Source organism: Camelus bactrianus, chromosome 8 (genome assembly GCF_048773025.1).
Source record: "Camelus bactrianus isolate YW-2024 breed Bactrian camel chromosome 8, ASM4877302v1, whole genome shotgun sequence".
In the NCBI taxonomy this organism is placed as follows: domain Eukaryota; kingdom Metazoa; phylum Chordata; class Mammalia; order Artiodactyla; family Camelidae; genus Camelus; species Camelus bactrianus.
Genome location: NC_133546.1, coordinates 18,700,840 through 18,727,672, shown reverse-complemented (window position 1 = coordinate 18,727,672; position 26,833 = coordinate 18,700,840). Strand labels below are relative to the sequence as shown.

General features: G+C 34.6%; 1 protein-coding gene across 11 annotated transcripts in view; it reads left to right on the top strand.

Moving 5' to 3' along the window:
• Positions 1-26,833, top strand: part of UTRN (utrophin) — a 457,676-nt gene that overhangs the window by 161,618 nt on the left and 269,225 nt on the right. For 10 of the 11 annotated variants that reach the window (XM_074368225.1, XM_010965836.3, XM_074368224.1 and 7 more), the window contains 13 exons: positions 901-1,050; positions 2,525-2,686; positions 3,138-3,266; positions 3,964-4,137; positions 5,805-5,960; positions 10,356-10,526; positions 14,841-15,020; positions 17,125-17,253; positions 19,456-19,626; positions 20,278-20,439; positions 20,834-20,971; positions 25,351-25,539; positions 26,409-26,581. In XM_074368225.1, the coding sequence (XP_074224326.1) occupies positions 901-1,050; positions 2,525-2,686; positions 3,138-3,266; positions 3,964-4,137; positions 5,805-5,960; positions 10,356-10,526; positions 14,841-15,020; positions 17,125-17,253; positions 19,456-19,626; positions 20,278-20,439; positions 20,834-20,971; positions 25,351-25,539; positions 26,409-26,581 (2,084 nt within the window). The remainder of the gene's footprint in view (positions 1-900; positions 1,051-2,524; positions 2,687-3,137; positions 3,267-3,963; positions 4,138-5,804; positions 5,961-10,355; positions 10,527-14,840; positions 15,021-17,124; positions 17,254-19,455; positions 19,627-20,277; positions 20,440-20,833; positions 20,972-25,350; positions 25,540-26,408; positions 26,582-26,833) is intronic. The other variant, XM_074368230.1, reaches the window with a different exon arrangement.

Sequence of the window (26,833 nt, the reverse complement as noted above, 5' to 3'; positions counted from 1 at the left end):
AAACTTATTTTACAGACACATACTTTCCTAACATGAGAGTTAAAACGTGCATTCTAGAAATATGGAGAAAAGTATAAAGTAAACTCTAAGATAACCCTTTAAGACATTTTAGTGTATTTCTTTCTTATCATCATTATTATTTTTTTTACATATACATGCTGGAAGGTATTACTTTTTAGTAACTGGATCAAAGGCTTTGGTATCACCAAGGCTTTGGAGCCAAGTTGGAATCTTCTTTTTACTGTGTGTATGTTGGCAAATTACTTAACCTCTCTGAGCGTCAGTTTTCCCATCCGTAATATGGGAATAATATTTAGCCCATGTGGTTAGTTAGATTTATGTATATATAAAGTATGTGTGTAAAACAGTGCCTAATATTTTGTATATGTTGTAGAAAAATGAGTACCTATTTTTAGTTATATAATCAATAACAGTCTGAGATAATTTTATTTGTATAGTATTCTTTTTTGCCTTTGTTGTTGTTTGTTTTGTCTTTTTTTGGTGGGGGGCAGTAATTCGGTTTATTTATTTATTTATTTTGACAGAGGTACTGGGGATTAAACCCAGGACCTCATGCATGCCAAGTATGTGCTCTACCACTGAGCTATACTCTTCCCTTCTTTTTTGCTTTTAAACTTGGTTATCACACCATGAACATTTTCCCATGTAATTAATAATCACTGAACTTTTTTTGGATTATATTATATATTATCTTTCATGCTGAGTTCTCAATTTTATGTGTTAATACCATGAGGGATATTTTTGTGGATTAATCATTTATGCTCTTGTTCCTTAGGTAGATTTCTAGAAGATAGAATTATTTGTTTAAAAATTTTTTTTTAGCATCCGTGATACACTTTGCCTTAGTAAATGCATTATTTTTCCCCCACCTCCATCCAGTCTCTAGAATCTGTTTTGCGACATCCAGCAGATAATCGCACCCAGATTCGGGAACTTGGCCAGACCCTGATCGATGGAGGGATCCTTGATGACATCATCAGTGAGAAACTGGAGGCTTTCAACAGTCGATACGAAGAACTGAGTCACCTGGTAAGATCCGGGCCATGTGTGAGTGTTGGTTAGATGTTTATGTACGGAGCTGACCTCGAGAACTTACACCAGGGGGAAAGGTGGTACCAACAGAGATGCTGAGGGCATTGGAATACTGGGTGAGGAAGAGCCGACCTTAAACTTACAAGGCAGGTAGAACTTGATGAATAAAAAAATCTATCATTGAAATTGTTTCTACTTCTGAACTATCTAATTTCCTTTAAGGATCATATTATAGATGTATATAAGAATAATAACTCATGTTATCCTAGTAAATCTTAGAGCCATCAGAATTTGACATAAGCTGCTGTTATAAAATGTCATAATCTCTTAGATGCATCTTCAGAATGTTATCACAGCATGCATATTCATATCAGTAAGTAGAGAAAGGAGACTTTTTATTGGAGGGTTGGGTGGATATTAGAAGCTTTCAAACACATGTTAAAAAATAACTAGTCATGTTTAGGTCATGAATAGCATCAAACTTAACCCAAAAGTGTGGTAAATAGTGTTTGACACTGTGCACATCTGTAGAACTTTTTTAAACTTTGGAAAAAATTTATATGTTCATTCTACTGATAGACATTTCTGTTATATTTTATATTCTTGTTAATAGGCTTATTGCTGATTCCTAAAAATGCCCTGAATTTAAATTAAATGGCATATTTTATGTTCCCTTTTAATGTATTATTTAGGCACACATTTTTTTCTTTTTTAATTGAGGTGTAATTAACATATAACATATTAGTTTCAGGTATACACATAATGATCTGATACTTGTATTCATTGGGAAGTGATCACCACAATAAATCTAGTTAACCTCTGGCATGAGGTTATAGTTTTAAGTTTTATTCCTTGCAATGAGGACTTTTAAGATTTACTCTCTTACCAACTTTCAAATATGCAATACAGTGTCATTATCTACAATCATCACTCTGTACATCACATCTCCATGACTTACTATTATATAGTAATTATAATTACTGTATTATAAACTCTTTACTTTGTAACTAGAAGTTTGATCTTTTGACCCTCTTCACCTATTTCACCCACCCCTACCCCTGTCTCCAGCAACCACCAATTCTCTCTGTCTATGAGCTTTGTGTTTTTACATCAGTTTTTAGTTTGTTTTGGTTTTTTTGAGATTCCACATATACCTGAGTTCATGCAGTATTTGTCCTTCTCTGTTTGACTTATCTCACTTAACATAGTGCCCTGAAGGACATTTTTATATTTTGTCATTTTTATTTAGAAAGAATTAAAAATGAGTGATTTCCTGCAAGATACGTAAGATATTAGAGGGACCTCTTCATGATGCTTGCTAGTTATTACTTATTTGCCATGCAGGCCATTGTCTTGAAGTAGTGCTTTTATAGTTGTTTCTTTTCTTGGTGGTCAGAACATAAGGGTTTTCTTATAGTCAGCTATTTATATTTGTGCTGAGCAACTGATGATTAAATTTCCCCCCATGTAGGCAGAGAGCAAGCAGATTTCTTTGGAAAAGCAACTCCAGGTCCTGCGTGAAACTGACCACATGCTTCAGGTCTTGCAGGAGAGCTTAGGGGAGCTGGACAAGCAGCTTACAACGTACTTGACTGACAGGATAGATGCCTTCCAAGTCCCGCAGGAAGCCCAGGTACTGCCAGGGACGTGAGGGTGTTTGCATCGTAAAGAAAGCATGTGGAATTGTCTCCTCACTTGCAGGGCACCAGCCTCTCTTGCCAACCCAACGGAGAGTCAGTGAGAAAGGCTGATCTTACTTGCAGGGCAGCATGTGGATTTTTGGGTCCTCATGGTTTTGATGTGAGATCCTGGCAAATGACAACCACTTAAGAATTAGAATTTTCTTAGCTATAAAGTTGGGAAAATTCCTTCCTTATAAATAAGTGGCAAACATTAGAAGTGACAAACACAAAGACCTCCATGCCCCACACACAGCTGTCCTACAATATGGGTGGCCTGTATTATTATTGTACTGCACACTTATTAAAGCTTGTACAGGGACCAGTATATTCTTATGTGTTATATGACTCTGTGACACTTAAAAAAAAAAAAGACCTTGTCTCCATTTTCTAATCTCTTTGTAGAAAATCCAAGCAGAGATCTCAGCCCAGGAGCTAACTCTAGAGGAGCTGAGAAGGAACACACGTTCTCAGCCTCTGACCTCCCCAGACGGCAGGACTGCTAGAGGAGGAAGTCAGATGGATGGGCTGCAGGTGAGAGGGAGAACGGCTTCCTTTGACTTTTCAGTGTGTTGGGCATAAAAAGAAAGTGAGAAGGAGCTGATGACTTGGGTGCCCTTGGTCTTCCCTGTGATGTAAAGATTGGGATGGGAGTGATGTGTTGAAAGTGCCTTCCAAACTAGGCAGGGCAGCAGAAACAAACTGTTGCGTGGGTGGACAATATTGAATCTGCTTTTTTTAGACGAGCTGAGAAGAGGGAGCAATCTAGACACAGAAGGTAGCTTTGTATAGGTTTTCCCTTCGATGTGGAGCCGCCGTCAGTACTGGTGTGGCTGATACACTGGGCAGGCTGACTGCATGGGATACAGACCCACGTCGTCCCTTAACAGGATATGTGAGACTGACTTTCACTCTGAGCTTGTGATGAAGGGCATTGTGACTTCTAGGTTCCTGAACTGTTTTTCAAACAGGTGAGATGATTAATACAGTTAATTCCAGCAAGGCTAGCTTAGCCTTTCATTGTGTCTCAGACTGAGACACTGGAATTCATGACAGTGGGCTGTGCAGTTCGCTGAGGTGATCGGGCAACCTCACTGCATTCTTTTAAGGAACGTTTTTATTGGCGCTTTATTTTACAACTCTCTGGCAGTGTGTGTTATACTACTGTTGTCTGCTGAGAGAGATGACCATTCTGATGTGACGTGCTTATTATTTTCATTTCTGCAAACAGAGGAAACTTCGAGAGGTGACCACAAAGTTCCAGCTTTTCCAGAAGCCTGCTAACTTTGAACAGCGCATGCTTGACTGCAAGCGTGTGCTGGATGGTGTGAAAGCAGAACTTCATGTTCTGGATGTGAAGGATGTGGACCCTGATGTCATACAGACACACCTGGACAAGTGTATGGTGAGGTCATTGGGCGGATAATGTGTCCAGTGGGTTTCTTTGTAGCTAATATGGCTTCATCTAGTGCTTTAGTACATGGTTTGTTCAATAATTTTTAGTCTCCAGTGTGCTAAGAATAGGGATAAATGATGAAAAACAGGCTAAAAAATTAGGAGTGTGGTCCTTTCCACCCAGGTAATTAGAAGAAATAGGAGAGATAGCCAGTAAAATCAATTACAGCATACTGAGATAAGGAAACTAGAATACACATGTATATGACATGATTAAAAAAATGAAGGAAACACATCTTAATCACAGTATGAATTTAGAGAAGCTAGGGAAGAATGTGGCTAATAAACTAAATTTTTAAAGGATAGATTCGAGTTAGCTAGAAGAACCATACTTAGAATGAATGTAAGGAATATTGCAGTGAATGACAATTTCCTTCTCAAGGGAGGTAAATTTTTAAATTTTAATTAATAAACTTTAAGCCTAAAGTATGAAAGAAGAACTTAGAATGGATGTCAGGAACATCATAGCATAAAAAAATCATTCTCTAGGAAAATAAAATTTTAAATCAAAGTTTAAACCTAAGATATGAAAGAAGAAATTATTTATAAGGCCTTATTACTATTTTAGTCTTGAACTTTAAAATTCAGTTGCATGGAAATTGAAAAATAATGTAGCTAAGCATGCACAATCTTGGAATAAGTGTTCTGCTTGAGAAGAATCATGAAGAAACTAAAGATGACAGGTGTTGAGACCAGAAAAGTCTGGGAAGATTTCTTTGTCCTCTTCAAAACTGCAGTCTCCACATGTCTATTGTGTACTGAAGATTGTGTAATTACTCAAAATCTGGAATGGATGAATGAATGAACAAATAGGGTGAAATTTTATATATAGATTGTGCATATGAATGTAAATAATTATTTACCGAGATACGGAGATCAACAAAGCAAGCACTGTCGACCTTGTGTACTTAGTCCAGTGGTCTGTTCTTCTGTGACAGTGCCACGTGTGATGTTTCAGGTCAAAATCATGATGAATGGACACAAGAGAACCTGCCCAGAATAAAGCTTTTTGGTTTCAAAGTAACTAGGATGAGAGCAGCTCTGAATTTGACCTACATAACTCCGACTTCCTGTTGTCATATACATCTTGATACATTGAGCTTTTTATATACCTTTTTGTTATTTAAATAATATGTGCTCCTTGTGGTAGACTTGGTACTTCAGAGAATTGTAAGAAAAAAATAAATCTTAATCCTTTCAAGCTCCAACAGACAAAAATAGCCAACATTGGCTTTTTTTGTAATAGCATTTAGGATTTTAAAATGTAATTTAAAAAATGTTAGACATTCAACTTTCAGTCCTAATATTTTCCCACTTTTTTGTAGGAAGAATGTTTATATTATGGAGTACTTTCATAAACCTTTAAAATATGTGTTTGAGGTTTTTTTTAATAAAACATGTATAATCTCTATTAGTGTATTTTCTTAGTTGATTTTTAAAGGTTTTTACAACCTTGATCTCATTTTACTCATCCTTTGAACCAGATCTGAAAAAGATAAAGCCCTTTGATCTCTATTGTTAGTTCTGAGCTGTCAGTCTTTGCAAGCCATGTTCTAAAATGCTTCCAGTTAGCCAGTTTTCACTACAATATGTAAAATGTCTTGCTTTAATTTTAAGAAACTCTATAAAATTCTGAGTGAAGTCAAGCTTGAAGTGGAGACTGTAATCAAAACAGGAAGGCACATTGTCCAGAAACAGCAAACCGACAACCCCAAGGGGATGGATGAGCAACTGACTTCTCTGAAGGTTCTCTACAATGACCTGGGCGCCCAGGTGAGGAGAGCCTGCACCCTGCCCACCTCTGACTCTCTCTCATTGATGTATTTTAAAATTTCATTTCTGAGAGAATGCATGTTTGAATTTTATGGCATCAATAAGTATGTTTTTGTTTATTCCAGTAATTTTTACTGTATTTCTTGAAATGTTATGTTACTATTCCAATGATGAATAGTTACATAGAAATTTATTTTTAATATTTAATGCAGAGTCATTTTAATATTTTCAGTGGCTACTGACATTTCCCATGTTATTCTCAGGACACTCTATGAATAATAGTCTCTGTATAAACTCAAGTTGTTGGTCCTTGGATGGCTAAATTGAATAGTCTACTGAGACATGTTAAAAACATCACTAAATTGTAAGTGACAGGAAATTCACATTAATCAGCAAGATTTAAAATCCTTTCAGGAAACATCTGTAATTTGAACACTTTAGTGAATTCATGAGGATTCTCGTTGAGAATCTTTGTCCTGAAGCCAAGGAAGCAAAACCAAAATAAAACGAAGAAGAAACCTGTGGAAGTGAAATCTTCTTGTCAATACTGAAAAGCTGTGTTAGATGATGTATTAGATCCTACTTTGGTTTTTAAATATAAAGTAAGTTTCTACACAAGCCCAGAGAATACTAGCTGAAATGTTGTGATCACTTTCAAATTAAGTGTAAGAACAAACAGTCATATATTGCCTGTGCAATTTGGACCTCATTTATGTAAGATTAGACTGTTGGCATGACACATCATGTGTCATTTCTATACACTGCACATCTGGAACACATACATTAGAGCTGTTAAAATATTATACAGCTGAAGTTATTTGTGAAATATTACTATCTTTTTCATTGACTGGGCGTTTTATAAATGCAAATGGTATGACTGGTTTTTACACCAGTTGTCTTTGACTGGTTTTAGGCTTAAGTCATCTCATTCAACACAATTGAGACTTTACTGTGTTGTGAGGAGTTACTCAGGCAGTGGAGAGACAGTGGTGAGCAAAAACATAAATAAAAGAAGAAAATATTAATCAAGTAGTTGCACAAAATAATATCAGATTATCAGTCTGAAGTGTTATGAAGGAATGTATGTACTACTTTAAGAGTATATGTAAAGGGGGATTTGGTCCAGTCGGGTTAGGAAAGCATCCCTGAGGAAGTGGTCCATAAGCTGAGGTCTGAAGGATGAGTAGGAATAGCCTGGGTGAGACCAGTGGAGGAGCTGTCAAGGCTGATGGAACAGCACATGTAAAGGCTCTGTAGTAGGAGGCAGCGTAGTCCATTTGTGTGGCTCAAGCACAGAGAGCAAGTGTGGGAACACGATGTTGGAGAGATGGGATGATACCAGATCGTACCAATGTCTTAGAGATTGTGGTGAAGATTTTAATCTGTGTCTTACGAGTAATAAGCAGTTATTGCAGGGTTGTTGCAGGGAGATGACGTGCTCAGATATGTGTTTTTTAAAAGATCACTCACTGCAGTTTGGAGGGTGGTTTGCAGAGACATAGGAATGGATGTGAGCAGACCAGTTAGGAAGTCACTGTTATGCTATACGTGTGAGACGATGATGGCCTGAACTGGGGTGGAGCAGTGGAGATGGTGTGAGCAGATGTTTTTAGGCACTGTAGGAAGTGAAATGAGTAGGACTTGGGGAGAGATTAGATGTAGGGAAGCAGGAGAGAGAAAGATGAAGGATGACTCCTGAGTTTCTGGCTTGATCATGGTGCCATCACTGAGACAGGCACTGGAGGGAAGGGTAGAAACATGGAGAAATCATAAAAAAACATGTGTTTGATATGCTGATGTTTTAGTACCTTTGAGAGAGTTAATTGGGTATGTCAGATATTCATGAAGTTATTAAAGTCTGGAGAATACATCTGGGCCGAAGATAAGAATTTTATGAGTCATCTGCAGAGAGGTTGTAATTAAAGTTTTCAGTGATGATGAGATTGCCTAAGGAGAGGACAGAGTGAAAAAAGAAAAAGGGCCTGAATTGTCTAGAAGAATTACATCATTTAGTAGGAAGTTTGAGGAAGATGAGCTTGTAAAAGAAACTGTAGTATATATATGTGTCTTTTGTATGTATATATGTATATATACACATCACATTTTCTTTATCCATTTGTCTACCTGTGGCTGTTGTGAATAATGCTGCATGAATATGGGAGTGCAGGTATCTCTTTAAAAGAATACTTAAATTTCCTTTGCATGTATACCCAGAAGTGGGATTGTTGGATCATTATGTAGTTCTTTTAAAAAATTTTTGAGGAACCTCCATACTGTTGTCCATAATTGTAAACTTGAAATCTGCTAAGAAGGTAGATCTTGTGTTCTCAGCACAAAAAAAAAGTTAACTGTATGTGATGATGGATGTATTAATTAACATGATTGTAGTAATCATTTCACAATATATATGTGTGTAAAATTATCACCTTGTGCATCTTTAAAACTCACATTATGCAACTGTATGGAGCTACAGTGAGTAGCAAGAAGTGGTAGCACACCAGGAGAGTGCTGGGTCTGGGAAGCCAGAGGAAGAGGGTATTGTGAGAATGAGCGTGGGCACCTGTTTTGAATATCATTGGAAGTTAAACATGATGTCCACTTACAAATGTCCATTAGATCTGGTGCCATTGGGGTCATAACTGAACTTAGCCAAGATAATTTCTGTGGAGTGATGGAGGTTGAAGCCACAATGTCATGGCTTGAAGTATGTGTGGGAGGTGAGATACGGTTTTAAACATTTGTGTGGGAAAGGTAAGAGAGAGGAAAGTCCTTAGGGGAGATGGGGCCAAAGTAGGGAATTTGTGTGCGTGTGTGTGGGTGTGTGTGAGAGAGAGAGAGAGAGAGAGACAGACAGACAGACAGACAGACAGACAGAAAGGTAGATAGACAACTTGAGTATGTTTCATACCTGGTGGGAGTGATCCTGTTGAGAGGAAATGGTTGCATATCCACGAGGGAGCAGGGATAAATGGCTAGGTAAAAGGTTTACAACTTGATGTTGTCTAATTTAATATTCAGTACATCTTAAAATGTATTGATTAGGCTGACAAGAGTGTAAACTCTTATAAGTTGAACTGTAAATTATTTCCTTCCTGGTGTACACAAATCTTTGGTAGCCGTAAGTTTTATGATGACTGTTTAGCTGCCTAGGCAAGTCAGTCAGATAAGTATCACTTGAATATATAATATCTTTTAATGTAAGTGTTTGTCTTCTAAGGTCTACATTGATTAGTTATTATTAATTTAGAGTCACAAATTTTACTTAAACTCCATAGGAAAAAAATCTCACTTTTAAGAAGGAATTTAATAATAATCAGTCCTTGAGGTGTGTAGGAGTCACATTGAACCTAGGGGACCAGTAAAAAACAGAAATGTAACCCCATGCTACTTATTAAGAAATATGACCTTTATAGCTAAGATTTTTATATCATTTTACATCATGTGAGAAAATTTCATCCTGTACATCATTTATCACTCTACTATTTAGGTAATGTTATTGTCTATATATATGTGCACATGAAAGGAAGAACATGTTTTTATGTAGGTATTGGGTTGTGATGTCTTTTAAAGTGTCAACTCAGCATTAGATTGTGAATGGTTGTTTAGTTTGAGAGTGCCAGCATGTGATGTCAAGGGTCAGACCGGGCTCAATCTGATGGCCTTGCTGTCCTGGCATAGCCTTAACCATTTTAAGCATCACTGTCCTATTCTGTTAAATGGAAAAGATAGTGCCTACCACAGGGTTTTATTGTATAGCATGTGTAAGGTTCCTTCGCACAATCCTGGAGCTATATTAAGAACCTGGTAGATATCAGTTCAGTTCATTTTGCTTTCTGTCCACAACAATAAGAACAAAATAATAATAGAAGTTTATGTATTATTTACTGTATTTTAAATTAAGTGGTTAATTGTAAAACATATCTTTGTGAAGAATCTTGCTGTTTCCCCTTACATTGCTAGAATGTAGTGTGTAAGTGTGTGTTTTTTGAACAGAATCATTCATTAAGAGGATTTTAAGGCATCTTTTGTTCAAAATGATAAAAAAAAAAAAAGTACTTTTCACTGATTCCTTAACTTTGCTGCAAGGACTCAGGCAAGCCCTTTGTGTGTGTGTTTTTCTCATTTAAAACTCATAACGGCCTTTTGAGGGCTATACCTATTCCGGAGTCACTTAGGAAGTAAGTGGTAGAGCTAAGATTAAAACCCAGAGTTGCCTGACACTTAACCTCTCCAGTATATTGTCCCTCTGCAGAAATGGAAGAATGGAGTGATTCTAGGTACCAGAGATAAGGGTTAAGTATGTCTTGGGGATTAAGTATGAATTCATTTGGATCTTTAGTTAATGTTCTGATTCACTCCCATTCATGCTCATCTCTCTCTCTCTCTCTCTTTTAGGTGACAGAGGGAAAGCAGGATCTGGAAAGAGCGTCACAGTTGGCTCGGAAAATGAAGAAAGAGGCTGCTTCTCTCTCTGAATGGCTTTCTCTTACTGAATCTGAACTGGTACAGAAATCTACTTCAGGAGGTGTGCTTGGTGACTTGGATACAGAAATTTCCTGGGCTAAAGTAAGTTGTAGTTCAGATGAACCACTGATGTTAATGTAATCTGTGGCATTTTGATCAAGGAAATCTGGGTAGATGTCGTTTCTCTCCATTTCATATTAAATACAGTCTTTTCTTTTTTCCATTATTTTTTCCACATCTGTCCTAAGAAAGAAGAATATTTTCAAAGCAACTATCTTCAGAAGGTATCTTTATCTTGATCCTGAAAGAGTTAAACTCACGTGACTCATCCACAAGGCCTTTGTAGTCACTATGCTTATGTGGTCCTTGAAAACATAATTACCACCTTCAGAATCAGTGACAGTTTTTGAAGATTCATTCTTTAACAGTATCATGCTGAGTTTATTTATTAATTCTTCTATAATAACTTTTGTACCAGTAACTAATCTTTCTATTGCCAGCTAAGGGGCATAAAGTGCTTAGGAACAGAATTTTCAAAAAAATCAATAAAAGATCCAAGAGTTTTCTCTAGCCCTATAGTTACACTGAAATTACAGAGACTAGAGACCTGATCTGCTGATTCTCTCTTTTGAGGTGGTCAAAGAATGGAATGAAACACAAAGCAGTTGTTTTTTTTTTTTTTAACCAAGGCATTCTCTTTTCCTAAATTTATTTCCTAAGAAAGAAGCATGTGTACTACAGATAAGTGCTGAAAATAAGTGATCGATACCATGACAGAACTTTATATAAAGCCGCAGGTTTCAGTTTTGATATCCTCCATAGGTGTCGGCTTATGGGGAGGGGGGAGGTACTATGACATCGTGGGGTGATACAACTCTGTCTTAATTTGAACACTCTTTGGCGATAACCATTGAAAGACAGTTAAGATATTAGTTGCTAGAAAGATTGTTCTCAGCTTAGAAAATAGCTCATGAAAAGTATAATTATGCCATGGACTGTGTGAAGTGAAAAGTGATGTATGAAAGAAATGAAGCACACTGGAATTCTTGGGTTACAGTGGATGAATGCATCAAACTTTATTTTTTTGTAAATATAAATTTTTCAAGGGAATATTATCTTCTTTGTACAATACACTTTGAAAGTCATTATTTTCTTATTAGTAATGTAAGTCATATAACCTAACTGAGTGAGATTTGCATGGTATAACACAAAAAAAGACAGGAGCAAAAATCATATATAATCAAAGAATACCCTATTAGTTTTTTTTATAGGCACATATGGACATGCAGGCACAAGCATATATTTAAAAAAGAATTACATTGTGTTTAGTATTTCATGAACTTCTTTAAAAGCCTTATATCTTTAGGGGAGAGGATATAGTTCAAGTGGCAGAGCGCATGCTTAGCATGCACGAGGTCCTGGATTCAATCCCCAGTACTACCTCTGAACATAAATAAATAAACCTAGTTACCACCCCCAATTAATACAAATAGATAAAAAAAATTTTAAAAAGCCTTAGATCGTCAACATTTTCCTTTACCTATAAGTGTTTTTATGTCACATATTCAAGATAGGAATAGTATTTCATTGCATATTTTATTTTTTATTGTCTCATTCCTCCATTCATGTTCCATTACCAATTTTTATTATTGTAAAAAGTGCTGTGATGAATATACTTGTAGCCAAATCATAGTATACATTCATAATTATTTCCTGAGGATAAATTCTTAGCCCTAAAAATTTTGAGTCAAGGGATATATCCATTTTAAAATCTTATGCCTATTACGAAATTGTCCTTCAGAAATGTTGTACCCAGCACCTGTGAGTGAGAATTCCTACTTGCTTGCTTTAACTACACTTTTGACAACGGTAGGCAAATATGTTTTGGGTATTTAATTAAAACGTTTTTCATTAGTTTATAGGCCATTTGTAGCTTCTATCACGAATATGGTCTTTTATTTAGAGATCTTTACCTGTTACAATGATTAATGCTTAGTGTGTTGTCTAATGGTGCTTTTTATTTTTTTTTGCTGCTGTAGTTTCCTTTCTCTTCTGTATTTTTTAAACACTGTTATTATACATGTTTTAAAGAATGAAATCTTTTTTTCTTAATAATTTCTGCCTTTAATGCTTAGAAAGACCAACTCTACTCCAAAGTTATGTAATGATTTACTTATATTTCCTTTTAGCTCTTTTATAGTTTCATCTTTTTACCTTTAATGCTTTAATCCTTCTGGAATTTAGTTTGGTGTATATCATGAGGTAAGGGTCTAACCTTTTTTCCCAAATAGTTGACCAATTATCTCAGCACTATTTTTTGAGTAATCCTCTCCCCTCTGATTTGACATGCTAAATTCATATATTCTTTTTGCTGTTACTTTTCTTTGTTTTCTGCTTCACTGATCTGGCCCTCTGAAGTATTTAACTGTTTAACTGTGTGGCTTTATATTTTAACGTGTAAAGACAGAATTCTCCATCTTTATGTTTCTTCTTTTGTATATACTCATATGAACTATAGGATTATTACCCTCAAATTCTTAGCAAAATTCTGTTAGAAAGTTTTATTTGAATTTCCTTAAATTTATAAATTTATTTTGAGGTCTTTTATATCTTTGTTATATTAAGTCTTTTTAGTAACATGGAATGTCTCATTCCCACCCTCCCCCCACCAGATTCCCTTACATCCCTATATAATGCTTTGTTTTTTGCTTTGTAAACATTATGCATATATGCAAAAAAGTTTATTCCTACATATTTATTTTATTGATATGTAAAAAGTATGCTTTTCCTTTTTTAAACTAATTTCTTAGAGCTAGTACATAGGTAATATTGGTTTTTGCATATTTAATTTTTAATCATCTGTCATTATGCACTTGCATAAATTCAATTAGTTTTTCAGTCGATTCTCATCATTTTTTAAGGTAAAGACAGTAAGTAATGATAAGTTTGTTTCTTCTGGAACTATTCCCTCTTAAATTCCCATTTAATCTGACTTCAGATTTGAAATAATGAAGATAGTATATACGAATCACAAATTCACAGCACATTCCCTTCACTAGAGTAAACTAAATGAACCATCAGTATGTGACATAATGATCCATTTTTTCAACATTGTGTTTTCAGACTTCAACAACGTACATATTTCACATTTTAATGTATTTGTGCTTTAAAATATGTAAAATTATTTTCAATACAAAATTTAAAAAGCATTTGCATTTTATGGTTTTTATTCCATAGCTTAAAAATCATTATTTTTTAATGTAGCATTTTCTTTACGATATAGTCTGTTAGCATAGATAGTGTGTATACTGTTTAAATTTAACTACTTGTAGTTAATTATTTCTTATAGTTCCTAAAGACTACTGTAGTCAATCAGTACATAGCCACTGAAGGAATGCAGAAAGTTATTAACTGCAGAGAGCATGGTTGTGGGTATTCTGGATTTTTTTTCCCCTCCTTTTTGAAGAAGACCACTTGAGAGAAATATTTCAGTGCCTTTATACATACACCAGAAATTGACATGACCAAATGAGTCTTTACATCTTGACTCACTTGTGAACTTGCAATTTTTATGCCTTTCAAAATGTGATTTAATGATGTGAGATTAAATATAGTCTTGAGTTTCTTGAAATTATTTGCTTAAGTTTTGTTCTAAAAAGGGGCAACAGCAGTAGGGTAGATATGTGCTTGTTACTTTTTGATTGAAAGAACTTTGTAGTTCTAATTTTGGAACCCAGCATTCTTTTTACAAAGCTCTGGATGCATACCTTGCCTGGTCAGACTTTTGAATGTGGAGAATCAAGTTATCAGACTACCATCCTGAGTATTATCTTTACATATTATGACAATTGTGAAACCGAAGCTTAGACGTGCAGTTTTCCTATGGTTTACTTAAGATGACGTACTTCTTGGTGATGTTTATAAACAGACTATCTGTCATGTCACCTAGTTACAGGATTTTGTCTTGCAAGTACATATAGTGTACATCAGTAGTTTCCTGTAGTAGTCAAGGAGATAAATTCATTATGAATGTTTTAGAATTGTGAGTTCTGGGATAGTCCTGCTTTGCCAGCTTGTAGTTCCTGAAAATGAAATAGATTCTTTACATCTAGAGTTGTGATGAAGATAATTGGTGTTGGTGTGTAATAAATGAAATTCATACTTAAAGTAAATGAAGTAATTACCTTTTCCACATCTAAATTTGTTACGTTCTTTGGTATTTGCATAGTTAAATATTATAAGTTTTGTAAGAAACTGAAAACATCTAATGTTAATAAGTTAAGGAATTTTGTGAACCTTTGACATATTGTAAGTTATCTAGGGAGTCATGACCGTGGAAGAAAACAAAATAAAGATTGCATAACCTTTTATAATGTTCTGAAAGATCAAGTGGGTCCTGGAATTTTTGTTTTCTAGAATGTTCTGAAGGATTTGGAAAAGAGAAAAGCTGAATTAAACACCGTCACAGAGAGTAGTGCTGCCCTCCAGAACCTGATCGAGGGCAGTGAGCCTGTTTTAGAAGAGAAGCTCTGTGTCCTTAACGCCGGGTGGAGCCGAGTTCGCACCTGGACCGAGGATTGGTGCAATACTTTGATGGTATGTTTCAGGAAAAATTGAGTGATGAGATCTTCTCTCCTTTAATTTTTAAAAAATGAACACAGCTTTGGCTAGAATTCCAACTCCTCTTTTCTGTGTGTCACAATTCTGTTTTGCTTGTAAATTAATTTCATTAGACTACATTTTATCTTTTCCTTTGAAAAGATAATAACTAGAAAAGGTTCAAAATGTCTCTATTAAGTAATAAACCATTTGTGAGACACATAGAAATATGTACTTTAATATCTTAGTAAATGTGCCTTATTTGTTACATTTTAATGACAGTTTTGTATTTAATTTTCATACTATCATATACTGTATATATAATATTTTTAATGTTCTAATATCAGTATATTAGTTAAAGGCACAGGTTCTAGCATCTGATGGCCTAGGTTGAAATTTTGACTAGTAGCTGGATGACATTGGTCAAGTCACTTATAGGCTCTCTAAGTCTCAGTTGTCTCGTGTAAAATGGGCCTAATAATTTCTACCTCATATAGTTTTTGTGATTATATGACATAAAACATGTAGGACTCTCATTTAACTATACTTAAAACAAGCAATTTTAGGTATTATGGTGATTATAGTAATTGTTAAATGTTATATGTTGTTAGACTCTGGTTATACCACTATACTGTTAACCAGTATTTCATGGAAATAGTGATCATTTAATTTCACAGTGGTTTTCTGTCCCTCTTTTACTAACAGTGAATGTATGGCAACCTTACCCTCCCCTCCCTTAAAGAGAGTTCTCATCTATAAATTATTATTTGTTCTGACATGTCTGAGATAGGACTTTTTCCTACTAGGTAATGCATAGAAACAGAGAAAAATAAATTATTGTGTGTTTGAATATTTACTGAAATCAATCAGAATGTGTTAGGGCATTGAAGTTGGTAGGCTTATGTCTTGATCTGTCAGATTTATATCCAGAGTTCATCCATGAATTATTATCTTCCTAACCCTGGGTAAATTACTTAATGTCACTGGGCTTTAATTTCCCTATACAGAATATGAGATTAAAAGAACGTATCTAACAGAGTTGTTAAATGTCAAATAACAAATGTGAACTTCTTGGCTCATAGAATATGTTTATTAAATATTTTGTATATTCATTTTTGTTATAACTGGTTTTATTCCACATTCTTACAACCCTTACTTCTATCTTCTTCAGCCTGTACCTTCTAAATTCTCCTTTCAAATAATATCTTTCTAATCTTATTAAAACATTCGATTTGCCTGCTTCATTGAGGTGAATGTCTGGTGTCTATCAGTTCTTAGTCAAAATCCAGACCACTGTCAAAACTTTCCTCATGTCGTTTATTAGTTATCTTTTTCTTTTTTCAATGATTTTTTCTATATTATAGATTAATAATTTGTTTCCTTGTTTTTAAGCACTTTTCTTCTAAGTTTTTTCTAGTTTTCTTCATATAAAATATAATTCCTAAAAGTTGCTGATTTCATCGTAAGGCTCCCCCACTCTTTTCGATCAAGTTCTAAATTCTTGCCTTAACAATTTTGCGTAGTTTTAATCAGCTTAACTGTTTGCTTCTGCTTTCAAATTTATTCTCTCAATCACGTTTCATGTCTTGCTTTAGGAAATAACACTGAGGTCTGTGTCAGCTGTAATATGAAGTGGTGATGTTACTGAGGTTTAAAGACACAGGTCCTGTCTCTAAGCGCGTACAATCCTTTGAGCGGCCAGAGTCTTACTCAACCATATTTTAATTATTCTTTTATATTATCACTTCCCTAAATGAGTCTTTAACAAATATGATCAAGGCAGGGCAAATGAGATTATTTGTAATATAAGAATGAGGAATAGGGACTAAAACAAAATGAAATTAGAAAACATACCTTCACCTTTTACTCTTCTTCAACTTTTTATTGTTTTGAGGTCTAAATTAAATTTAAAAAGTGCTCAACCATAGCTGTGCATTTTTAGGACGGAGATTTATTCATTGAGGAAGAGCTTTGCAGGAAGGCGGAAATTCTTGAAATTCAGCATACAGTTAGCTCTTTGAAGGTCTTTTAAACGTCTTCTAAGATTATCACCTTAAATATTTCTTAAGATTGCATCAGCATTTTATTAATTCCTTTCTAGAACCATCAGAACCAGTTGGAAATATTTGATGGAAATGTTGCTCACATAAGCACCTGGCTTTATCAAGCTGAAGCTCTGTTGGATGAGATTGAAAAAAAACCAGCAAGTAAACGGGAAGAAATTGTGAAGGTAGCAAACGTAGAGAATTAGTAACACTTCTGGGAATGGAAGGCTGTGCTGTAGTCTTTCTGTCGTGGAGCACTCCAAGTTACCTGTGCACACATGCTTCCTGTGTGGTAGATTAATTAGCTTTTATTTTGGTGGGATAAACTGAATGAGTCTTTGTTTTTTGTTTTTTCTTAGTTTATCTTTTGTTTCATTCCTTTTATGTAAGAATTAGCATCTAAAACATATTATGGAATTGTTAAGAAATGTTTTCCATTGTAATTAATAAGCTATAAAAATTAAAAAAAAACACCTCTTCATTTTGTCACATAAGACAAAATGTTAAATGCTGGGTCATTAGTTAACAGCAAAAGGTCATTCTTAGTTATTTTTTTAATGACTTGCAAAATTTTGTAGCAACATACAAAGTCAAAAGTCAAACTGACTTTAGAATGAGTATCTGGCTTTCATTTCTTGTTGCATATTCCCATCTTTTCAGAGGAATCAGCTCTTTGAGGAAAATAGTACACTTTTTCAGAAGCACTGTGTCTGGCAGACTTCTTAACTTTGCTCGGCCTCCTGATACCCTGACTCAGTGGCGTTCAGCAAAAAAAAAAAAATTGTCTCAGGGGCTCCAGTTTCAGCGAAATGCTGAGGTACCCCTTACTCATTCCTGTGTTTCTACATTTAGTTTCACAGTTGCAGATCAAACCCAGCTTTTAAGAATTCCTTTTTGGGAATCTTTTCTGTATACCACTCAGGCCCCACCAGTCCTTCCTTTGAACCCTCTGTCATCTTGGGCGTGGATGAACTGCAGTTAAATTCGAGGTTACAAACGTACTTTCTCAGTATTTTGCAGACATCATTGAACGAATCTTTTTTTCCCTTTAAGTTGTTTATTGATGACAGAAACAGTGCATCATTAAAGATTTGATGAGGAACATGCAAACAATAAAGAATGTGTCTGCTGCCAGCGAAATACGTTTATTCCAGGTCCTTTAGACATTACCAATATAGAGTTCTTTCACACCAGATGGTTCATATGTAACAAAGCCATTTTAGAATATTTAATTGTGCTTCTACAAAACCTTCTAAAGAATGAGGTAGTTTCATTTACTCACCATATTTTCCTCTTTTCCTTGATTACACTTTTAGTGAGTTTATTAAATCCTTTTAACAAAACCTTTATACAATTTTTCATAAAAGCCGAGCCTTAGTTACAAAGTGTTTATGTCTTTCTACTTGATTTTTCTTAAAGAGAATTTCAGGAATCACTGCACAACTAGAGACATTTGAGACAAGCAATGGTTTTTAAAAAAAATATATTTTCATTATGATCAGATTTAGATGCAAGAGAACAAGTTCTAAAAACTCCATAGTTAAGCAGACATTCTCCTGTTTTTATCTATAGACACTGTTTAAAAACTTCTTCCTCAAACTACGTATTTTCTCTCATCCACCATATCAAGTAAGCACAAATTCTTCATAACAGCATGGTAGGCTCCATGTATTAGCTAGTTGCGTGTGTTGCTGGATCATTTACTTTCGTAAGTCACCAGGAAAACATCTGCAGAATGTAAGGATGCATATAGATGAGCTAGCTTATGTTTAAGACTTCATTCAAAGTCTTCTTGCAGCCATACTCGAGAGAATTGCAACATTCTTCAAAAACTTATCAATGAAGTAGAAATTAAGACAAGTATTTGCATTCCTTTCTTAGCCCTGAGAATGAATTTAATGACAGTTGTGAAATTAGCTTGAGGTAACTGCAGCACATTGTTTTACGTTTCCGTTAAAAACCAAATGATAATATTCAACTAACTTCCAAATCAGTTCACCTTCACCACAGAAAGAGGGATAGTGGTAAATAGTATTTCTAGAGGGAGAAAGAAGTCACAGTCTGCTCCTTACCACCTATGCTTTTATTCAGTCTCGAGAAGCTTCACAACTCAGAATAAAATGGTTGGAGAATGACACAAGAAATCTTATACACTTTTCAATCATAAAACAAAGTTTTATCCAAACCAGTTGTAATCTGAAGTGCTTCCCATGTCACATGAATGTGTCTTAAAATATGAACAGCTCTTATTAAGACTGATTGTACTGAAATCTCTTACTAGGAATCTCAGATGTTTATTTAAACCACCTTTGCCTCAGAGTTAGCCTTGTACCCATGTTTGGTTTTGATTTTTCCTATATGATAATTTTGTATTTTCTTTCAATTAGCGTTTACTCTCTGAGCTGGATGACGCCAACCTCCAAGTTGAAAATGTCCGTGATCAAGCTGTCGTTTTGATGAATGCACGTGGAGGCTCAAGCAGGGAGCTTGTAGAACCAAAATTAGCTGAACTGAATAGAAACTTTGAAAAGGTCTCTCAGCACATCAAAAGTGCCAAAGTAAGTCATTATATTTTTATATAAAACTATTTTTCTTGCAGGTATGTATTGAAATGATAGATAATTATATGATACAGATATCAATATTTTTTAATTAAAATGATTTTATTACTTTCCTTTGATTGGAGCGTTTGTTCTTACTTATTTGTGATTGTGCATGTGAAGGGAGAGAAAGTAAGAAATTAATATTGAAGTAATAACCCATTTGAGAAAAGGTTTCAAAGTATTGAAATTATCTAAGAGGAAGGAGCCTCCTTTTAGCAGGAAGTAAATATTTTCTAACTTTGTTTTATTCTGAAGTATTTGATGTAATGGCCAAACTATCTTTCATAGCCTATGAATATACTTAAGTTATTTGCAACTTAAAGAAAACAAATGAAAATCTTGCTTTAACTTTTGTCTTCCTTAGTCTTGACTTTACATCCTTACCTTCTGACCTAAACTCATTTATTCTTTTCAGCAGATCTAATTTTTCCTACAAATGTAAAAGAGTAATGCACGAGACAGAGAAACCCAAGTTGGTAAAATCACTGCTGTGTGAATGAATGAAATTAAAGTCAATTCAAATAAATGCTAGTTCCTTTCTTGATACTGATTAATGGCTGAAGGTCGAGTTAAGAATATCTTTTCAAAACACGTTTCCTTCTACAGTTACTGATTGGCCAGGAACCATTATCATACCAATGTCTGGTCACCACTGAAGTATTTGAAACTGGTGTGCCTTTCTCTGATTTGGAGAAATTAGAAAATGACATAGAAAATATGTTAAAAGTTACGGAAAAACGCATGGAATCCAGTGATGAAGATGAAAAGGTTGGTTCAAGATTTGTTCAAAACCATGATGTTCTCATTTTTCTTCTCTGTTAATTGTATTTTTATGTGAATGATGTTTACCCAAATGTCTACCAGTCGTGAGAGAACAGATTTAAATGTGATTTAAACAGATTTAAATGCCACATGACTTATGTAATGCTTAAAAAGAAATAAAGTAAAGGTAGTGTTATCTTAGTGCTATTTAACTTCTGCTAAACTATCATTCTTTATGAGCTATTTTAACTTCGTATGTGAAATATTTCAAGAAAAACAGATTTTTGTTGTATATCTTTCAGATGAACATATGTTGACTTATACTAGACTTTGTAGGTTCGTTCTACTTGGGACCCTGTGCATTTTTCTTTTGAGTAATTTTTATCTTTTGAACATTTAGGTGGATGAGGAGAGAGCCCAGATTGAGGAAGTTTTACAAAGGGGAGAACAAATGTTACATCAACCCATGGAAGATAATAAAAAAGAAAAAATCCGTTTGCAGTTACTACTTTTGCACACAAGATACAACAAAACTAAGGTATCGTCATGGGGGAGTCTGTTCCACTTAAATAACTTTTTTAGCTCTTGCCATTCAGATGTTTGATGTTGCATTCAGTGACATCTCAAAACAAACCAGTTGGAATGGTATCTCCTTCTTTCTAGTGTGTATTGCTAGATATGTTTATGTTTTTGGATGAGGCAAGACTCAAAGAAAATAGAAACATAACACTTTATTATTGGATATCTCTTTTAGATTTCTGGTAATATATTAAACCTGCAAGGGATCTATCCCTTCGGAGAGTGACTTCCTCCTTCAGTTCTGTGTTTTATGTGTGGAGGTCTTGACCATGTCAAAAAATTTCTTCTAGTTTACAAATAATTAAATTTATGAACTCGATAAAATATGATTTAATTTCTAGAAAAGATTCGCTGCCAGCTTCCTTTTCAATGGCTATCTTCACAGCTGCAGTGTACATGTGCTGGTGTTCCCCAGAGGTCTGCTCTTTGGTAATCCTCCGGGAACCAGTTTTAGGTGATGATGTTGGAATCTAATAAAAGATCTCAGTTTCTCAGCTTGCTCTCTATTGAATGTCTTTATCTGTTTGTACTGCAGCCTTGCAACAGGTCCCATGCAGAACTTGCCCCTCCCCCTCCCTCCAACCTGTTGTCTACTTAGTTGAGTGCTTTAAAAACTACTCATTCTCAAGGTGGACACCTCAAAATCTTCTCAGTCATTTCCTGCTCCTCACATACTTTGTTCCTCACACCACACTGAGTGAGGATTGAAACCATTAGGTCGGAATGAAGTAAGATACAGATCTGAACCTGAAGCTAGATACAGCTCTACCAGTTACTTGTGCTATGACCCTGGGAAAGTGACTGAGCTTAACTGAGTCTACTGTCCTTTCCATAATTCACACTCTTAGGATTTTTACCCATTAGTTATGCCCAAGCTGGTTTTAAGTCCAGTTTTTCTTAACTCCTGCTCATCTTCTGTATTTTTCTCAGAATTATTTTCCCCAAAGTCATGGGCGATTCCTTTGCCTAAGAACCTGTTCAGGAAAATATTGCAAAATGCAGAAAAAGCTTTAAGTGCAAGGTTTGTCACTATAATGATGTACAGAAGCTCTGGTTTGACCTTCTGCTACCGCTTTGATTCACTGTCATTCACCTTGTACTACAGCTGTGCTGGTTTTCTCTAACTTTTCCCAACACACTGGTGCCTTAGCACCTCTGGAATCTGCTAAGACAGTTGAGAAGGGACATTCAATTTTGTTGTTGTTGTTGCCCTTTTTGTTTTTTAGAAATAAACTATTTTTTAGAGCAGCTTTAGGTGCATAGCAAAGAGCTCCCACATGCCCTCTGCCTCCCACCCCCAACACACACAGCCGCCTGCAATAGCAACATCCCACGCCAGAGAGGTGTATTTGTTACAACTGAGGAACCTGCATTGACACATCATAATCAAAGTCCCTAGTTTAGGTTAGGGAAAGGACATTTAATTTGTCTGAGTCAAGATCAAACTCATCCTCAGTGCCTCCTACTCTTACGGCCCTTGTTTACCATGTAAATAATTCCTCAGGTCAAGAACCCCCAGAGTCTCCCCTGAGGGAACCGAGGGACTCGCGTGTACCATTTTCCTTCTCGTGGACTGCCTTGCACATGGTTTCCCCTACAAAGTCATATAGGTGGCGTCTTAAAAAATATTCAACTTATTTAAGTTAACAAAAAAGAACTCATTTTCTTACTTGAAATACATGTTGAATGATCTTTTCTGATTTGTCTACTGGAGTATTACTATTTTTAAAACATGTGCAAGCTCTTCATAAAATAAAGATATTAACCTCTTGTCATATTTGCTATGAAAAGTATCATCTTACTAATTTTTACTTTCTAATTACTTTGCCTTTAATACACAACCATTCAAAATTTTTGTTTCACGACACATGACTAGGTTTTTCCTTTGTGATTTTTTTTTAAAAGTCTTTATCCTCCAGAGAGTTGATGAATATTCAGTTCTGTTTAGTTCCAGGTTTTCCCTATGGCTTGATAAAAACAGAACTTAGAAAAATTTTATAGGGTTCATTTAAAATCAATTTTTAATCTATTTGGAATTTAGGTTGCTGTCTGACATGAGCTGCATCAGGTAACATTGTCCAATTTTTAGTACTACCGTGTAGTGTATTTGTATTTTTGTGTCTAAAAATAAAATTATCCAGAAATGAAGTCTGGGTCAGATCTCTAGGACATTTTTTTTTCTCCTAGGGCATTTTGATTGATCACTCTCTTGAGATAAAATCTATTTTGGGAATATAGAAAGTGCATATTTGAATCTTGAATGGCCTTGCTGCTTCTGCAAGGTATGAAGGCTCAGAAAATCCTGGATTGTACTTATAGTCTGAATAGAAAAAGACAGTATTAATGAACAGGATTTAAAAAAAAATTGGAACTTTCTATTTACAATACCTAATGATCTCCCTAGTTCACCCTAAAGACTTGGATACATGTGACCTTGCAGAATGACAATCTGTTGTCTACCTGAAGCAGCAGTGTAAGATTCCTGCCTTATAGTGGTTGTTAAGGTATAAAAGTGGCTCTCACCAATTATTCTAGAGAGCAGATTAAAAAAAAAATCTAGTGTGTGATGTTCAGTGATGTTAATGAGGAAGATACTACAAAGTTGAAAGTCCTAGCACATATCCAATAGCTGGAGAACTGGAGTTCTTTTCGGTCTTGGGAAAACAGGCTCACTGAACAAAGACACTGGTTAGGTAGTAGATGAGAAAGCCAAGCAGGAGAACAGGTGCCAGTTTCTTATTTTAGTCCTTTGACATGATTACTCCACCTATAAATACTTTTCCTTTTGTCTTTGTCTTTTTCCTTAAAATTAGGAAGAGGAACATTGAGCCTCTTTTTGTGGTCTGCCAAAAAATTGGACTATTTAAATATTAAAATCGGAAAAAAATTAAATATTTTTTCTTTATTAAAGAGTATTTCAAATCTTTTTGTTAAAACTGGTTCCTAGATGCACACATTATTTCAACATTCTTTTATATTTGCTTAAAATACATAATTTGACTTCTTAGACATATAGGTAACCTGGAAATATTTTCTGGCTAAAATCTGAATGTGTAGCATTAGGATAATAACATTAATATTAATGTCAAGTATAAACAAATCTGTGGATAAAGTCAGAAAGTCAACAGGATTACTTCTGCCCTGGCTATCCAGGACTGCCCAGCAATTGGTGAAAATAGTAGTTTATCAAATTCTAGGAGACAAATAACTACGGACCTCTAAATTGAACACTATATTATTCACTCAGTGATCTTAGCCTTGGGCATTGGTTTCATTTAGGAATTGTAGTCATTTTCAGGGTCACTAACCCAGTGATCATGTCGCTATGATCATTTTTACTATCATCTTTGAATTTACAGAGGAATATCATTTTTCAGAAGTTCAATAGAGGAATATGGTGAAAGTGTCAAGGAAACTACCTTAATTCATGAGCAGATGCACTTTGGACATTTGCAAGTCCAAAAGCAATTATTAAATGGTAGTCATCAAGGAGTAAAGGACTTGAAGTCCTGAGGAGCAAGGGGCCCATCCCAGAGAGCACTTTATTGTTTAGCAAGCTCTGATTAGAGGATACAGAAAATACTACACTAGGGTAAATAAGTTGTCCATCTAGCTTAGATTCTGTCTGAATTTATCATGGTAGACCTATTGTCTTACGTAGGACATTCATGTTTTGTAATACTCTCAAAGGTTAAGACTATATACTGAATTGCCTGAATATTATTTTAACTATTTTAATTAATTAAAATCCCCCTTGCATTTGTTGTGTTATGTTACAAATGCATGTTTCACGTATTTATTTTTTCAGCAGTAAAGCCCAAAAGTGTTTCATTGTGAGATTTAAAAAAATGGGTGAAATAATAATAATGGTATTAAATTTTTTCTTCATACAGAACTTTATGATTTGCAGCATATATTTCTTCAGTAACTCAGGAAAGGAGTCACTATGTACATATCCTGTTTGCTAAATGAGTTTAAGTGGCATAAGTCTTAAAGGAAAACCTTTCAAGGATTAACAGCTTATTTAAGCCTTTTAACGGTGGGCTATAGATGAAAATTAGAATGGAGATTGTTAAGGATTTCTATAGCAATGCAGAATAAATTTAAAAAATTAAAAGTTAAGAAAAATTTCTTTGCTCATGGTATTAAACTGCTCCATAAAATAGTGTTGTGGTTTTTTTTTTTAATTTGTTACTATTCATTGCGGGGATATTTTAAGAGATGTGTGTGTTGTTGTTATTGTTGTTGTTGTTGTTACTATTATTATTATTATTATTATTATTATTATTATTATTATTATTATTATTATTATTATTAATTATTATTATGTGTTTACAGGCAATCCCTATTCAACAGAAAACAAGTCAACTTGCTTCTGGAATTAGATCGCCACCTCTCCCCACAGATTATCTGGTTGAAATTAGCAAAGTTTTACTTTCCATGGATGATGTTGAATTATCACTTAATACTCCAGAGCTAAGCTCCGTTGTCTATGAAGACTTCTCTTTTCAGGAAGATTCTCTGAAGGTAAATATCCAGGCAGTGCATTTGAATAGCTGCAGTTTAATACAGAAATAAAGCAAGGACTTTGTTATTGTGCCTACCTAGATGATCTGTAACCTTTTAAATATGTGCCAAGGAATTAATAATATGTATGAAAAATAAACCTTTCCTATGTTTACCAGTGAAATACTGTCAAAAATTTTAATATTTTAGGTATGGATTTTTAAGCATGCTCAGTTATTAATTCTTTGCAACATAACAGACTTTTAAAAATCAAATATATATACAAACCATATTTTTTTCTTATACGCTTGTCAGCTGATATAAAATGTCAGCATTTATCTTGCCACTTAGCGCAATTTAAGATTGGCTAGTGGTTGTGTATGGATTGGCATGTTGATTGTAACTTAATTATGGATCTGGAAGTTTTTAGTTAATTCACAAAACTATTTAATATCATGAAGACTCTTCCTTATGATTTGATTGCACTTAAGTGTCATGACACAGTAAAATTGCTGGTAGAGTTGATAGGTTTGATAGTTTATTTCTATCACTTAAATTAGCATTATTAGGTATTTGAAAATATGAATAATTCTAGCTTCAAACACTTCATTACCTTTAGAGAATGGTATTGAAGTTTTTTTATTGTACAAATGCCACTTTGATGATCTCTGAGGATTTTTTTCCCATCATTGGGATATTATGTAGCATTCTTCACACTTTGGCCAATACAGGGTATTATTTTTTTTTAAGTTTCCAATTTTGATAAGCAACACTTATGATGTCTCATTATTTTTAAATAGCTGTTATTCAGTATAAATTTTTGGTCTCCTGTGATTCCATTCTTCTATCTCTTTGCTTGGTTTTCTTAATGTATGATGATATATTCGTAGAATATCAAAGACCAACTGGACAAACTCGGAGAGCAGATTGCGGTCATTCATGAAAAACAACCAGATGTTATCCTTGAAGCTTCTGGACCCGAAGCCATTCAGATCAGGGATACACTTACTCAGTTGAATGCAAAATGGGACAGAATTAATCGACTGTACAATGATCGTAAGGGGTATGTGTAAATTAAATTAATATTTAATTTTTTAAAAAGGCCTATAAGTTCAAATGTACATTAAGATTAATGAGAATATGTTTCACATCTTTGTAATAGGCCCTATTTAATAAATTTTGATGAATGTAGTTCCTTAAAGAGGAATCAGATCATACATAGATCATCATTTGTCACATACTGTATTAATATCTTAATAATTAAAGGAAGCACTTTTATATGTTTATCTTTATTGGAGTATAGTTGACTTACAAT